This window comes from Ahaetulla prasina, chromosome 3 (assembly GCF_028640845.1).
Source record: "Ahaetulla prasina isolate Xishuangbanna chromosome 3, ASM2864084v1, whole genome shotgun sequence".
Lineage (NCBI taxonomy): Eukaryota > Metazoa > Chordata > Lepidosauria > Squamata > Colubridae > Ahaetulla > Ahaetulla prasina.
Window position 1 is genome coordinate 142,393,575 of NC_080541.1, and position 15,806 is coordinate 142,409,380.

At 41.0% G+C, this 15,806-nt stretch overlaps 1 protein-coding gene across 18 annotated transcripts in view; it reads right to left on the reverse strand.

The window, feature by feature from the left end:
- Positions 1–13,858, reverse strand: part of LOC131196433 (hornerin-like) — a 114,380-nt gene extending 100,522 nt beyond the window's left edge. For 17 of the 18 annotated variants that reach the window (XM_058179262.1, XM_058179265.1, XM_058179259.1 and 14 more), the window contains exons 1-5: positions 13,757–13,858; positions 12,170–12,226; positions 2,355–2,547; positions 1,169–1,305; positions 72–160 (exon numbers count right to left, since the gene is read on the reverse strand). In XM_058179262.1, coding sequence (XP_058035245.1) covers positions 72–160; positions 1,169–1,305; positions 2,355–2,547 — 419 coding nt within the window. In that variant the 5' untranslated portion in view covers positions 12,170–12,226; positions 13,757–13,858. Of the gene's footprint in view, positions 1–71; positions 161–1,168; positions 1,306–2,354; positions 2,548–12,169; positions 12,227–13,351; positions 13,672–13,756 lie in introns of those variants that run through there. The other variant, XM_058179252.1, reaches the window with a different exon arrangement.
- Positions 13,859–15,806: the final 1,948 nt, after the last annotated feature.

Genomic DNA, 15,806 nt, shown 5'->3' on the forward strand with positions numbered 1-15,806 from the left:
CAATGCTGACACAGACTCCTTACAGATTAGAAATTCTACATCGACAGTTTCCTAATACTGTATGTACTTACACAAACTGAACCTTCTTAGCCTCTGGTGAAATCCAGATAGATGTAACATTATATTTCTCATCAGAGCTCTTGTGGATTAAAGTTGAATTCTAAAAAAAAATAGAGATATATATTATAACTGATGTATTATTTAGATTAGTGCTTCAGAAATGGGTAGGTCACAAATATATTGGATTACTAATACAATATGTATCCTAATTGCTACATTCGCTGTGGATAAGGGACTTTTAATCCAACATGCATTTAAAGTTATTGCAACTTGGTTTGCTCTTCTAAAGTCAAGAAATGCCAGAGACAGATGCTCTGAAGATGATATAGGAAAAAGTGGCCTTCAAGACCACTGCAAAGAGTTTATATCCCAGCATTGTGTCTTTTATGAAAAAAAATCATGTTCTGTTTTCTGTATTTTCTTCTGACTTTTAACAAAATAGGCTTATTTCCTCAGTCAGAAGTGCCTAGGCCCTAGGCAATCTTAAAGTAAAAAATCTTAATGCAGAACCTATAAGTTACATTGCAGATAATTCTAGGGTACATTCCAGATTCATATGAGTTGTTGGCCTTCTCTTGTCCTAAGGAGCCAGCGGCTTGACTTCTTGAGATATGGCAACTGGTAACTTTTGAATGCTCCATTTGTGTAATTCAACAACACCTCATAGTGAATTCTGGAAACCTTCCCCACACATTAACTCTGAAAGAAACTCTGTGCTTGGAGATTAATAACTGGAGTCTGAGATGGTAAAATAGACAATCAATTGTCTCATTATATTTTTTTTTAACACACACAAGCAATACACATTCTAATTTCTTGTTAATGTAGCAACAGTGAGTCTATCACATATAGAATTTCTTAGAATTCTACAAAATTCTCCCCATGACTGAAGTTAGCATGTAGCGTAAGAGAAAAATGAAGAAGAGGAAAAGAAAGCCCTTCCTGAATTTCCCCAGGTCAAGAAGATACCATTAATCTTTAAACAACTAGAATAATGTGCAGAGATTGCGTCCTGTCATTCAGTGCTAATGGTTGCACACATTTATTACAGAAGGAACCAATTCTTTTAATCATATCATACAGACAAACAGAAAGAATAAAGACATACCAGCAAATTGTAACAGTCATAGTTCTGTGTATTGGGGTCTATGGTTAGAAACGAGCCAATGGGGACATTTTTTTCAATGTCTCGAGCTTGTAGCATAAACCATTTGAATCCAGCATTTGATGTTCCTTCCAGATCCACTAAATGAGAAAAAGACCCCCAAACATTCATAAATATTATACATGTTCTGTTCCAATAGTGCTAAAAAGATAATACTTTCCCTGAAAATTTGGATAACTTTATCTATAGCTGCTATATTTGCAATAATGAGTTTATTATTTACTTGTGGCTGTTAAATGATACTTCTTTTAAATATAGGAATCTGAAGTTTGTTTTATGACTTGGAAATTAATATTATATTATTGTTTAATATAATATTAAATATAGGAATCTGATGTTTGTTTTATGACTTGGAAATTAGGAAAACCATGCACACCCTGATTTATCTGTTTGAGTTTCATTCACGAATTAAGGTTCATAACTGTGATTATACAGTAGTACTGTGATGTAAGGAAGAACAATTTAAATCTTAGGGGAACTATTTTGTATTCTCCAATTACAACAATTTAATATGGTAGTTAAGGCACCAGACTAGAAACTGGGAGACCATGAATTCTAGCCCTGCCTTAGGCATGAAGCCAGTCACTTTATCTTAGTCCTAGAAAACAGGCAATGGAAACCACTTTTGAAACATTACCAAGAAAACTTCAGGGACTAGTCCAGGCAGTTGCCAGGAGACATGATTGACCTTGAAGTCACCCCCACTCCCACCCCAACTACAACAGTAGCAGAACAAAGCTCTCTAATAAATGAGTGGAGGGGTTGAAGACAGATTAGCCTTTTGTTTTCAGAAAACACTGGGGTCCAAGAAAGGATGGAGGAAGTGAGTAAGAAGGCAATTTTTGATAGCTACCATTCTTCTGGAAACATGGTAATGCAAAGGGATTCCCCAAACCCCCTAGAGCTGTTTTTGTAAGGCCTAGCGGGCTGCAGGGTAGGACAATGTTTGTAAATGCTCTTCTCTACTCAAGTATTGTTAAATGCTGGGTGTTTTGTATTTCTTTTATCAGATTGATTTAATCAAATGTCACATTAATATATTTTATTCCCCCCCCCCCAAAAAAAAGCTGGGGGGGGGGGAAAGGATGAAAAGATGCAGTAATCAAGATACAAAATATATGGAAAGTACCTTCAACTTCACTTCCCGGGTTATATTCCTCAGATGATACCAAAAGGTGATAGGGTGATGCCGATTCCTCTGGTTTAGTTAGGTTTGTTGACATAGTTTCACAGTCTATTGAAAAATTTGTGGGTTGAAGGCTGAGGACTCCAGAGATTAAGACTCCGCTCAACAGAAGCGCAAAGAAATGGAATCTCTCCATCTTAAAAAAAAAGAGGACATCACAATAAGTGAACAATGCTGAGAGATAAAACCATTGATATCATAACATAAGAGTGATGGTTGGCCCAGAGAATGAGATTATATTAATATGATTGTGGGTGTGTGGATGAGGATGTGTCTCACCAATGACAGCTCATCATTATATACTTGTTTGAAAAGCTATCCAGGATAACTTTTAGAATTTGTTTTTTATTTATTTTATTTGTATCCCGCCTTTATTATTTTTACAAATAACTCAAGGCTACGAATATATCCAGCACACCTTCCTCCTCCTATTTTCTTCACAATAACAGCCCTGTGAGGTGGTTTGTGCTGAGAGAGAATCACTAGCCCAAAGTCACCCGGTTGACTTTCATGCCTAAGGAAGGATTTGAACTCACAGTCTTCTGTTTCCTAGCCTGATGCCTTAACCACTAGTCCAAACTGGCTCTCAGAACTACAGGGCTATACCAGGGTAATAAGCTATTCTATGAGGCAAAAATATATATTCTGGGAAATGTCAGTGGCAAATCATTTCTGCACTGTTGCCAAGAAAATTATATTGATGGGTTCACACAGTCACCAGCAATCAAACTTCACTTGGAAATTTTCATACATACAAATTCACAGAAGCTGTAATAAAATGTTAAAGAGTCAAGTGAAAGATTCTTAGTAAACTTAAAAACTAGCTAAGGTTTAAATCAATATATATTTAAAATATTCCAAGTATTGATATCAAACAGTTCTTCAGATTACAGTACAAGAATATTCACCACTACCTGACTCACCAGCCCTTCTGCTTCTTCTGAAGAGTATCTCAAACTTTCTCTGCATGCATCAGATATACAGTAGCACCTGCACAATAGGTTGGCACCCACATAATGGTGTCAACAAAAAATCTACATCTGCATCTTTTTCAGTTATTCATTAATAGGTAGCAATCTTTGTCATTTGCCCATCTGAACTGGCTTAATTTAAGAAGGCGTCTTTCGATTTGTTTTTCTTAAAATCTGCCTAGAATGGGAATGATAGTGAATGAGATTGACAGCTGATTTCTCATCTATTTTCTAACCTCTGTTCAAAATATTGCTGAGTGGCACAAAGTCTTAGTAAGACTACACCTGAAATACTACATCCGGTTGTGGTCACCCACATTAAAAAAAAAGTTGTTGAGACTTTGGAAAAAGTGCAAAGAAGAGCAACTAAGATGATTAAAGATCTAGAGACTAAAACATATGAAGAACTGTTGCAGGATTTGGTTTGGCTAATCTAGAGAAAAGAAGGACTGGGTGGGGGGGGACATGATAGTAGTATTCCACTATTTGAGAGGCTGCCACGAAGAAGAGGGAGTCAAGCTATTCTCCATAGCACCTGAGGCAGGACAAGAAACAATGGATGGAAAGTAATCAAGGAGAGAAGCAACCTGGAATTAAAGAGAAACTTCCTAACAGTGAGGATAATTAACCAGTGGAACAGCTTGACTTCAGAAATTGTAGGTACTTCATTGTGGGAGGTTTTTAAGAAGAGACTGGACAGTCACTTGTTTGAAATTGTAGGGTCTCCTGCTTGAGGAGGAGGCTGGACTAGAAGACCTCCAAGGTCCCTTCCAGCTCTATTCTGATTGCTTGGTTGATTGATTGAATGACAGGGCTTTGATGCACTTTCTAATTGTGTTTGTAAAAATGACATTAGATCCGTTGAGTGAAATCTAATACTGCAGAAAAAGACTCTTACTTATGTGATTTTCTTGTCTTCTCTTCTGCTAATTCCCTAACCCGCCAAATCTAAGGTATACTAAAAGCTACATGAAGAGAAAGAATGGCTTCTTCTTTAGTCCTCCAGATTGGTCCTTTACTCAGTGGAAATGCTCCTTCCATTCAGTCACATATAACTAAGAATTGGTAGAGAAGTGACATTTCTGATCCCTTCCCCACAATTTCTTCTTGTGATAATTTTTAAAAATTTTTTGCCTGTATTATTTTCATAAATAACTCAAGAAAGCAAACATACGAAATACTCCTTCCTTCTCCTATTTTCCTCACAACAGCAGCTCTATGAGGTGGGTTAGGCTGAGAGAGAATGACTGGCCCAAAGTCATCCAGCTGGCTTTCATGCCTAGGGTGGGACTAAAACTCACAGTCTCCCAGTTTCTAGTCTGGTGCCTTAACCACTAGACCAAACTGGCTCTTAAACTTAAAAAAACTATTAAGAAGAGACAGATGAAATTGACACAGCCTCTTTGAAGAGAGATATTAGTAATCCATCAAATCTTCATTTAAGAAGTTTTGGTTCATTGAAAAAAAAGTGATGTACACTTGAGTTTTGTAAAAAAATATACTGTATAAGAATACCTGTGTTTTCCTGAAAATAAGACCCTGTCTTATATTTTTTCGAACCCCAAAATAAGCACTTGGTTTTATTTTGGGGGAGGTATTATTTTGAGGTGCGTGGAGCAAGATGGGGCTCTTTCTGATTTCCAGCTCTGTCTCCCTAACCCTAACCAGAGGAAATGGCGGGGACCTGCTCCGCATGTGGTTAAATATTTTTGGGGAGGGCTTATTTTTGGGGAGGGCTTATATTCAGGCGGAGGCTTATTTTACTGCATGTCCTCAGAAGCCCGATTGGGATGTCTTATTTTTGGGGAAACAGGGTATTTATAATGTCTTAGCTTTCATTAAAGAATTTGGCCTTTTTTCTTATTTCTACAAAAATAAGAAAACATTTTTTTATTGTCAAAACTTTAAGTACTGCTTCAGTACTAGATATTTTTGCAAAAGTTCCTATGAAAAGATCAGTACCATTTTAGAGCATTTGCTTAACATGTTGCACTCAGTAGATACTCATCTTTCTCCACAAGATTACTACATTTCTCTTCAATGAGGTCTGTCAATACATCATACTATCTGCATGTTAGACAGTCATAAAAAAAGACACAGACCTAAACTTGAAGTATTGTATTGTCTGCTAAAGCCCAGATTCTATTCTAATAGTACACTTTCAATAATGAGATATTTTGTGAAGTGGAATGAGAGAAATGCATATACAGTTGGCTTCTATGAAATTAGAATGCTTAATTTTTGTTCCCTTGATTTTAGCAATCCTGTGAAACTCTCTTCACAGGTGAAATTTAATGGGTAATTTACTGCAACTTTCCTAGCCACCTCCCTTTGAATCATTTATGTGGCCACATTTTTCTCAGACTCACAGAACTGCTTCAGAAACTGCTTCCCTGCTATCGCTTCAAGTATGCATAAAGTCAGGAGCAATTTGTACAGAGTTGGAAAAAACTTTATTCATTTGAAGAAAGATGTTCCATATGTGTTCACCCATGTTGCAAATCTCCTTTTTCTAATACTTCACATAGCCCTGATAATTTCTGAAGTGTACAAATATATTTTAGTTCTGGCACTTGTAAATAATTTCTGAATTGGGTCCTTTTCTATCTAGTGGAATTATCTGGTTTTTCTAGTTAGATTTATTGGAATTCTAACAATCCATCCAACAAGGAACAATAATGGTCACACACATTTCAAAAGCATCCAAGATACATGCAAAAGTAATGTATCCCGATAAAGTCTAACAGCCATTACCAAAACAATCAACTGATGAAAACTATCCTAACTTCACAAAAAACACCAGCAAAACACTGAATCAAAAAAGTGTAAGAACAGTCCATGAGTTTTGCTACCTTAGATTGTCTATATAGAGGGTTTTTTTGTTTGAAAGTGGAATAATCACTAGAATCCTTGGTCTGTAACCTTAACTTTTTTTGCTATTAAATATTTCTAATCAAAGCCTGATAATACAGTTGCATCTTAAAATCCTAAAGATCAACCAACAGATTACATCATGAATGCACAACAATCTTTGCCATGAGATGTCTATTCCATGGAGTGGTCTTATCAGTTGAGTGATTGAAAAAACTGTTTTCTGGAGTAAGTTTACACTGAAAAAAGAAATCTTGTGATTTTGTGAGTCAATCAATAGAAACCAAAAAGATCTGCATAGGAAGTAACAAACCAACCAATCAATATAAGATCAGACTCCATTTTAACCTAATGTATCTGTGAGGGACCAGGAGAAACGTATCATTTTTTTCAAACTCACCTACCCCCAGCATCACCACAGCAAAGTAGAAGCACATGCCTTACATGTATAAGTTATCAGAGCCAATCTCTGGCTACTCCAATAAAATCTGAAAAAACTGCCCAATCAAGGTTGAAAATAATATAATATATAATATAACAACAGAGTTGGAAGGGACCTTGGAGGCCTTCTAGTCCAATCCCCTGCCCAGGCAGGAAACCCTACATCATCTCAGTCAGATGGTTATCCAACATTTTCTTAAAAATTTCCAGTGTTGGAGCATTTATAACTTCTGCAGGCAAGTCGTTCCACTTATTAATGATTAAACAGATCATTGAATTCATTTAGTTTCAGCTCAAATTCTCAACTTTCTATTTCAGATGCAAAGCCCTTAGTAAGCAATAATCAATGGGTTACTAAATATTTCCAGAAGAGATTCCAACACTGCATTTGAGGTGTGTGAACAGAAACCAAAGACACAATACACCACTGTCAGTAATTAGATGCAGAGATTGTGAAAATTCTTGAGTAAGGAATTAAATTACACCATGGTAGAGCCCAGGAAGAGTTGCTTAGGCTCTGCAGGTAGTACAGTCAATACAAGGGAGTGAACAATCAGATGGTTGTTGTAGAAACAATTGTTCCTATCAGGTGTGGGAAGGACAAAGATTGTTTCACCTGAGGTTGCCAGGAGAAATGACACTCACGTGGGAGTTTTTATTTATTTATTTATTTATTTATTTATTATTTAAATTTGTATACCGCCCTTCTCCCGAAGGACTCAGGGCGGTTCACAGCCAAGTAAAATGCACAATACATACAATTAAAATACTAATAAAAAACTTATTTAAATTGGCCATAATTAAAATTTGGAAGTAAAACCCATTTAAAAACCCATAACTTAAAAAACTAACCCAGTCCAGCGCAGATAAATAAGTAAGTTTTGAGCTCATGCGAAAGGTTCGGAGGTCCGGAAGTTGGCGAAGTCCTGGGGAGTTCGTTCCAGAGGCGGGGCCCCACAGAGAAGGCCCTTCCCTGGGTGTCGCCAGACGACATTGTCGCGCCGGCGGCACCCTGAGGAGTCCCTCTCTGTGAGAGCGCACGGGTCGGTGAGAGGTATTTGGTAGCAGCAGGCGGGCCCGTAAGTAACCCGGCCCTATGCCATGGGCGCTTTAAAGGCGTTCACCAACACCTTGAAGCGCACCCGAAGGCCACAGGTAGCCAGTGCAGCCTCGCAGGATAGGTGTCACTCGGGAGCCACGAGGGCTCCCTCTATCACCCGCAGCTGCATTCTGGACCAACTGCAGCCTGCGGATGCCCTTCAGGGGGAGCCCCATGTAGAGAGCATTGCAGTAGTCCAGACGAGACGTCACAAGGGCGTGAGTGACTGTGCACAAGGCATCCCGGTCTAGAAAGGGGCGCAACTGGCGCACCAGGCGAACCTGGTGGAAAGCTCTCCTGGAGGCGGCCGTCAAATGATCTTCAAAAGACAGCCGTGCATCCAGGAGAACGGCGAAATTACGCACCCTCTCCATCGGGGCCAATGACTCGCTCCCGACAGTCAGCGCGGACTCAGCTGACTGTACCGGGATGCCGGCATCCACAGCCACTCCGTCTTGGAGGATTGAGCTTGAGCCTGTTTCTCCCCATCCAGACCCGTCGGCTTCCAAACACGGGACAGCACTTGATAGCTTCATTGGGGTGGCCGGTGTGGAAAAGTACAGCTGGGTGTCATCAGCGTACAGCTGGTACCTCACACCAAAGCCACTGATGATCTCACCCAGCGGCTTCATATAGATGTTGAACAGAAGGGGCGAGAGAATCAATCCACCCGGCACCCCACAAGTGAGGCGCCGCGGGGTCGACCTCTGCCCCCCCGTCAACACCGTCTGCGGCCGGTCGGAGAGATAGGAGGAGAACCACCGATAAACGGTGCCTCCCACTCCCAACCCCCCCAACCGGCGCAGCAGGATACCATGGTCGATGGTATCAAAAGCCGCTGAGAGGTCTAATAGGACCAGGGCAGAGGAATAACCCCTATCCCTGGCCCTCCAGAGATCATCCACCAACGCGACCAAAGCCGTCTCAGTGCTGTAACCGGGTCGGAAGCCGGACTGGAGCAGGTCCAGATAGACAGTTTCCTCCAGGTGCAGGGGAAACTGATATGCCACCATACTCTCTACAACCTTCGCCGGAGCGGGTTGGAGACCGGACGATAATTACCTAAAACAGCCGGGTCCAGGAAGGCTTCTTGAGGAGGGCCTCACCACCGCCTCTTTCAAGGCGGCGGAAGACTCCTCCAACAAGGAAGCGCTCGTAATCCCTGGAGCCAGCCTCGTGTCACCTCCTGAGTGGCCAGCACCAGCCAGGAGGGGCACGGGTCCAGTAAACACGTGGTGGCATTCAATCTACGCAGCAACCTGTCCATGTCCTCGGAGTCACAGGGTCAAACTCATCCCACACAACATCACCAAGACCGCCCTCAGATACCCGTCTGAATCGCCACAATTTTGGTCCAGACCGTCCCTAAGCTGAACGATTTTATCGTATAGATAACCGTTAAACTCCTCAGCACGTCCTGCAGCGGGTCATCCCGCTCCCCTGGTGAAGGAGGAGGCGGGTCACCAAACAGGGCAGCTGGGCGGTTATCTGCCGGCGCAATGAGGGAGGAGGCGAGGAACGCCTCGCTTCCTCAGTGCCACTAGGTAGGTCCTAGTATAGGATCTAACTAGTGTCCGATTAGCCTCTGAACGGCTGGGCCTCCAGGAACTCTCTAGGCGTCTTCTCCGGCGTTTCATCCCCTCAGCTCCTCGGAGAACCAAGGGCGGTTGGGATCTCGCGGGTCAGAGGCCGCAAAGGCACGACACGGTCTAAAGCCCCAGCCGCAGCCCGTTCCCAGGCTGCAGCTAGTTCCTCTGCCGTGCCGTGAGCCAGACCCTCAGGAAGTGGCCCAAGCTCCGTCCGAAACCTCTCTGGGTCCATCAGGCGCCTGGGACGGTACCACCGTAATGGTTCCGTCTCCCTGCGGTGTTGGGTAGCGGTCAGAAAGTCCAGGCGAAGGAGAGAGTGATCTGACCATGACAAAGGTTCAATGACTATTTCCTTTAAGTCCAGATCTCTCAACCACTGACCAGAGACAAAAATCAGGTCCAGTGTGCCTCCCCCGATGTGAGTGGGGCCATCCACTACTTGAGTCAGGTCCAAGGCCGTCATGGAGGCCAGGAACTCCCGAGCTACGGTCGATGACGAGCCGGCAGATGGCAAGTTAAAGTCCCCCATGACTAAAAGTCTGGGGGTCTCCACTGCCACCCCGGCAAGCACCTCCAGGAGCTCGGGCAGGGCAGCTGTCACGCAGCAAGGAGCCAGGTACGCCACCAGCAAGCCCATCTGACATCTATGACCCCACCTCACAAAGAGGGATTCACACCCGCAATCTGAGGTACAGTGGTCTCCTCGGCTCTAGACTCTCTTTAATAGCAACCGCCACCCTCCACCCCTACCCTGGGCCTCGGCTGATGGAATGCACGGAAACCCGTGGGCACATCTCGACCAGGGCACACCTTCAGTGCCCAACCAGGTCTCCGTGCGCCTATAATATCCGCGGCACCCCTGAATCAGATCATGTATTAGGGGCCTTATTGGCCACGGACCGTGCGTTGCATAACATCAGACGAAGGCCCAGGCTCTGAGGGTCTTGACCATCCGGGAACGGGAGAAGTCAGATCGGGCACGCGATCGCCTGCAAACATCGAACGCGTGACCCCTATGTCGATACGATCCCCCTTCCGCCATATCTGCCCCTCCCACTTACCGTGCAAATAGACTCACCTCACACAAAGGAACACACTCCCCCATAACCTCCGAACCCAATTGATAGTCGCCACGAGCATGCGCTGGAACTGGTTTCCCTCCCGACGGGCTACCCCCCTCTCCCCCCCTCACCCTCCCACCCCCACCCAACACTACCCTCCCCCCCCCTTCCAACCCAGACCTTTTTTGCTTGTGTTTATTCAAGTATCAGTGCAGTAGGTGTGGTTGCTCACTTTCCTGCAGAGATATTGACCTGGCCTGCCTCTAATTAAAATGTAAGCATAGCACGTGGGTGCTGATCCATTACAGGCTGTGATAAACAATGATTTAATATGAGCTTGTCTCTTGTTATTCAGATCTTTCTTTCTGACTCATAATAGAAGTACTGTAATATATTCCTCTCTTCTTTTCCAAAATGTAGCATGATAGCAAAGTGACTTGAGAAATGAGGAGTTTAACCATTATTCCACCCTGAAAATGTTACTTTCTAGACAGAAAAGGGACAAAATAAAAACAATCCCGACTCCATCCCCAAAACAATCCTCATTATTTTCATCATAATCATTCTAAGATGCTTTGTATGTGCAAATAAAATATGTGTACTTTATTAACACAATACGAAAGGAAGGATATAGGTAGCTCTTATGTGGAATCATTTATTTGGAAATTATAATTAGCTCCCTGTTGAATATTCACATGGGAACCCATCTGACTGCCTAGGCCAGGGGTTGGCAACCTTAAACACTCAAAGAGCCACAAAGGTCCTCACTGGAAGCCCCCTGTTCAATTCTGGAGCCAACTGGAAGTCCAGTTCCCCCACCATACAGTCTCCTGCTAATAAGGCATCCTTTTTCCTATGCTGACCGGAAGTCTGGTTCCCCCCACCATAGAGTCTCCTCCTAGTGTGGCATCCTTTTTTCTCTACCTATCCTAACCAAAAGCCTTATTAATTGTGGAGCCGACCAGTGACAAGGAGCCGCAGCAGAGGGATGAAAGAGCCACATGCAGCTCCGGAGCCACAGGTTGTTGACCCCTGGCCTAGGCACTATGTGTGAAAGGAGCTGTGGTACATCAGATTAGTTAACATTACAATTCTACATTGAATGGAAGAAAACAAGAATGTATTGTTCTACTTGACCTCTTTTTAATGGATGTGAGATGTCTATACACTGCTTCTTAAATGTATCAAACCTAGCAAGATGGCATGCCCAATTTTCTCAATAAAATCAGTACCACAACTTCAGGTTCTGGGTGTTGAATTCTATGCATGAAATGGCATTTGCAAATTTCTGCATAGATCTGTGGGGATAACAACCATAGGAGCGATAGAGCATTAAGTAGGGAGAAGTTCAATGCAATTGTTCTTGCATATGTCATGATGGACTGGTTTAAGGAAGAAGTAATTGTCTGATCTGGCTAGATGACCCAGAACAATGGAAGAAAAAATCAATTAAGGAGAATGTTCATTGACATACAGTAACTGTATGGAATCCTATAAGGCAACAACATAAGGTTGCTATAGCCTAAATCACAAACAGAACAATTATCTCTACAACATGTAGTTGTAGGTATTCAATATTTGAATATTGCACAAACCTGTACATTTATCAAAAGGCCATCTGAACAAAGCTAATGAAGACGTTTGCAGGAGGCCTTCAAGAGATTTTACAGTAAAAGATTATTGTGCCACCTTCAAGACTCATACTGATAAATCCTCAAAATCTTACGTTTTCTGAGAACTCCAGAGGAGAGCTTCTTCTTGTCCTTTTGTCCTCACAGCCGGTCTGTAAAAAAATGTCCAGAAGTTAAAGTTTTACCATGTTATTTGAATTTTTTACCTCAGGTTTATATCATCACACACATATATTGTAGTTGCCTCAAACTGTAGCTTTATATTTAATTTACATGGTTATTCCCCTCTCTTTTTCATTTGCTTAGTTGTAGACAAGCACATACACACATAATTACAAACTCAAAAACACTCTTTTTGTCTTTTTTAAAAGCTATTTTTCCCGTAGCCGCTCTTGCTGTTTTCCACATCTCCATACACTTAGATCAAACCACCTCACTGATGTCAGTAAATATATTGTAACTTATTATAAATATGGTGTTGGAAAATTTTGAAGACCCACGTCCCGCATATCTGAAAGCCACTAGATTGAGGATGGTTAAAAACAGGGAAGAACTTTGCCTTATTTAGATAACTGCAAGCAACGGAAATTCAACAATCTAATAATTTTTTTAAAAAAAAGATCTCTTTTGCACATGAAGGAGACCTGAATGGAACATTAACAGCAATAAAAAAATTATTGAAACATCTAACTATCCTCTTCTCAGAATTACATGACAGTGAGATTGGTGGCATATAAATTTAATAATAAATATTCTCTCACTTTATGTTCCTCAAAATCTCTGCCTCCAGTACTAATAGCCAAATTTGCTAAAGTTAACTAAAATGGCTGCTCCAAGTGGGAACTCTGAATTCTCATTTATTTTCTCATACAAAAGAGATTGTGAAAAAGTTCTCTCTTTTAGGAAAAGCTTCACATACTTGAAATTTAAAGATGAAATTTAAAGACTGCAAAGTGAAGAATCTTAAGACATTACAATTCCTATGAAAATAAGAATTCATATAAAGTAGAATTTTTGCATAGAATTACACATGATGCTTGCAAGCTACAGTATTTTTGAATTCTTGATTTAGGCCTGAAAAGAAGAATTGACAAATCAAAAATATGAAATGTTCATACTTTTTCTCATAAACTCTTAAAATGGATGAAGTTGGGAACAGAATACAGGCATTAATTTTTGAACACTTGAGAGACAACAAATATGACTAGGAAACATGCCAGGCATTTACCTTTCATTTTAGAACTTTTAGAACTACATATATATTTTCTTGCCCTTACCTTTTCTGTTATCAAACATCTATTCTAAACATACACCCAGTTGTAATTTAGCATAACTTTGTACAATGCAAAGTAATTAATATGTTAGTTCTTCCGGTATAGGAAGCTCAGCTATGAATATTTTCACCTCTATGAACAAACTCCTCCAAAAATTCAGAAAAGAATCCATTCAAATATCACCATGATTTAACGTCAGATTTTTACATTGATCCAAATGCAGTATTTAGGCTTCCTAAAACCATCCAATTCTCTGTTCAGTTTAAAATTTTCTGATCTCTTTGCAAATCTTCTGGAATAAAATCATTGCAGATATCCAACAAGCAACATGCCATTTTGGGAAACTAAAGCCAACCAATGAAACTGGGTCTCTTGCCATTCTCATCCCAATGATTCCAACCAACACACCTTGTTTCTGGAATCTTGATCAGCAGGCAGCAAGCCTTGTGGTCAGTGTGCAGCCTTGGAGTGCCTGAGCCTCAGGAAAGATGGCAAAGAAAGCATCAAAGAAGTGACTGGATCTACCAATCACAACCAGGGTGGAGAAAGGCAGCCAGCCAATCAGTGTTAGCAACTCCTGGAAAATTAGGGTGGAACATCCTTCATCCCTGTGTGGCAAGAGCCATTCCAATTATTTATGAGTCATGCTTTTTTCTGAAGTTAAACCTCTTGAATTGAAACTCATTAGATTAAAACGAATGAAACAAGGGATTTGTATTGCTTGTGGAAAGCAATAAAAAACAAAGTATCTCAGATAGTTAACTATTGCATTGGGACATCACACGGACAAATTCTTTCAGATCTGCATCCATTTTGCACATGGATTATTTTTTATTTTATTTTATTTTTTCAATTTATATGGCTACCCATCTCGGCCTCATGATTCTGGGCAGTGAACACCAGTTAAAAACAGAACAGTAGCATACAGTAGATCAGTGGCTCCTGACCTTTTGGGCACCAGGGACCAGTTCTGTGGAGAAAGGTTTTTTGGTGGACTGGAGGAGGTGTGGTTTTGCATATTGTGGATGTGGACCAGTTGCTGGCATGCCACAGACTGGTGCCAGTCCACGGACTCAAAATTTCTGCTACCGGTTCTCCAGAACCTGTCAGAACCGGCTGGATTTCACTCCTGATGTGATATGATACTTTAGCCTACCCATAAGCTTATTTGGGAGATGTTACAGCTCAAGCAAGTGTGGCCACTTCTTGAGCACCTGAGCTGGTATATCAGGAATGAGAGCCAGATTCCTTGTTAATTTATTGTTTTGTAGGGTTTTGCTGCAAAAAGAAATGGGAAGAAGCATTTTTGTGTGCGTGTTTAATTTTAGGTACTATGGACATAATTATTTCATTTTAATCAAAGTTATATAGATACTCATTTTCAGTAAAGGATTCTAGGCAGCTCACATACAGAATACGTTTTTAAAAAATTAGCAAAACTATGCAGCAATTTAACAGAAGAAAAACAACATGTAAAAAGCTCTATAAGAAAAAAATTCACATGAGGGATGGGAGTGTCAAATATGTCAAGCATGCAAATGTCTTGAATCTGTCCTGTATATTGTTATACAGGAAGGTTTGGTTGGATTCTGTGTAATGCTCAATAGTTTTGAAATATATAACAGGTTAGAAGGGACCTTGGAGATCTGGTCCAAACCCCTGCTCAGGCTGGAAATACCATTTCAGACAAATGGTTGTCCAATCTCTTCTTAAAAACCTCCAGTGTTGGAGCACCCACAACTTCTGGAGGCAAGTTGTTCCACTGATTAATTGTTCTTACTGTCAAGAAATTTCTCTTTCTATAATCCTTTGATTATATATCAAGATATCATCTTTTGACACGCTTCTGCAAGTTGTGTCCCAGATCCTGTGAACTCTGACTGGTCACATAGATGCTGCAGAAACACCCATTTTCAGAAACAAACAAGGGATGAAAAGAGAACATCAATGCATTTATCACACCAATTCTCCCAAAAAAGCAAGCTGTGTTGCTAATACTGAATTCATTTTTCACTTTTGTTGTTGTTGAAAGATTAAAGCTAAAATACATTGCGTTCAGGACTGGCACAAGAAAATTTGAAGTACCTTCCATTTCAGCACAAAAAGAATTTGACTGAACTATCATATTTATCTCGATTCTAAGAGAACAATTTAGGTGTCTAAGAAGGATTTTAGAAGTAGCTTGGAACAGGTGCTACTACTGCCCCAACATCTATCAACTGAGGCAGTTGTCTCATAGGCGGGCCAGATGAAATTTAAAAAAAAATTGACATCACTGCCTGCACTAGATCGTGTGTATCGTTGAGAGTATCATCCTGTTATGAAGTGATCTATAAAGGTGTTGGAGCTGTGCATTCCTTTGTGCTGTGACATTATGAACAAGCTGGGTGAGGCTTAGGGCAGATAACTCTTCTGGCTGTATCAGCAAATTTTAAATATTTGAGCCTCTTCTCTATCT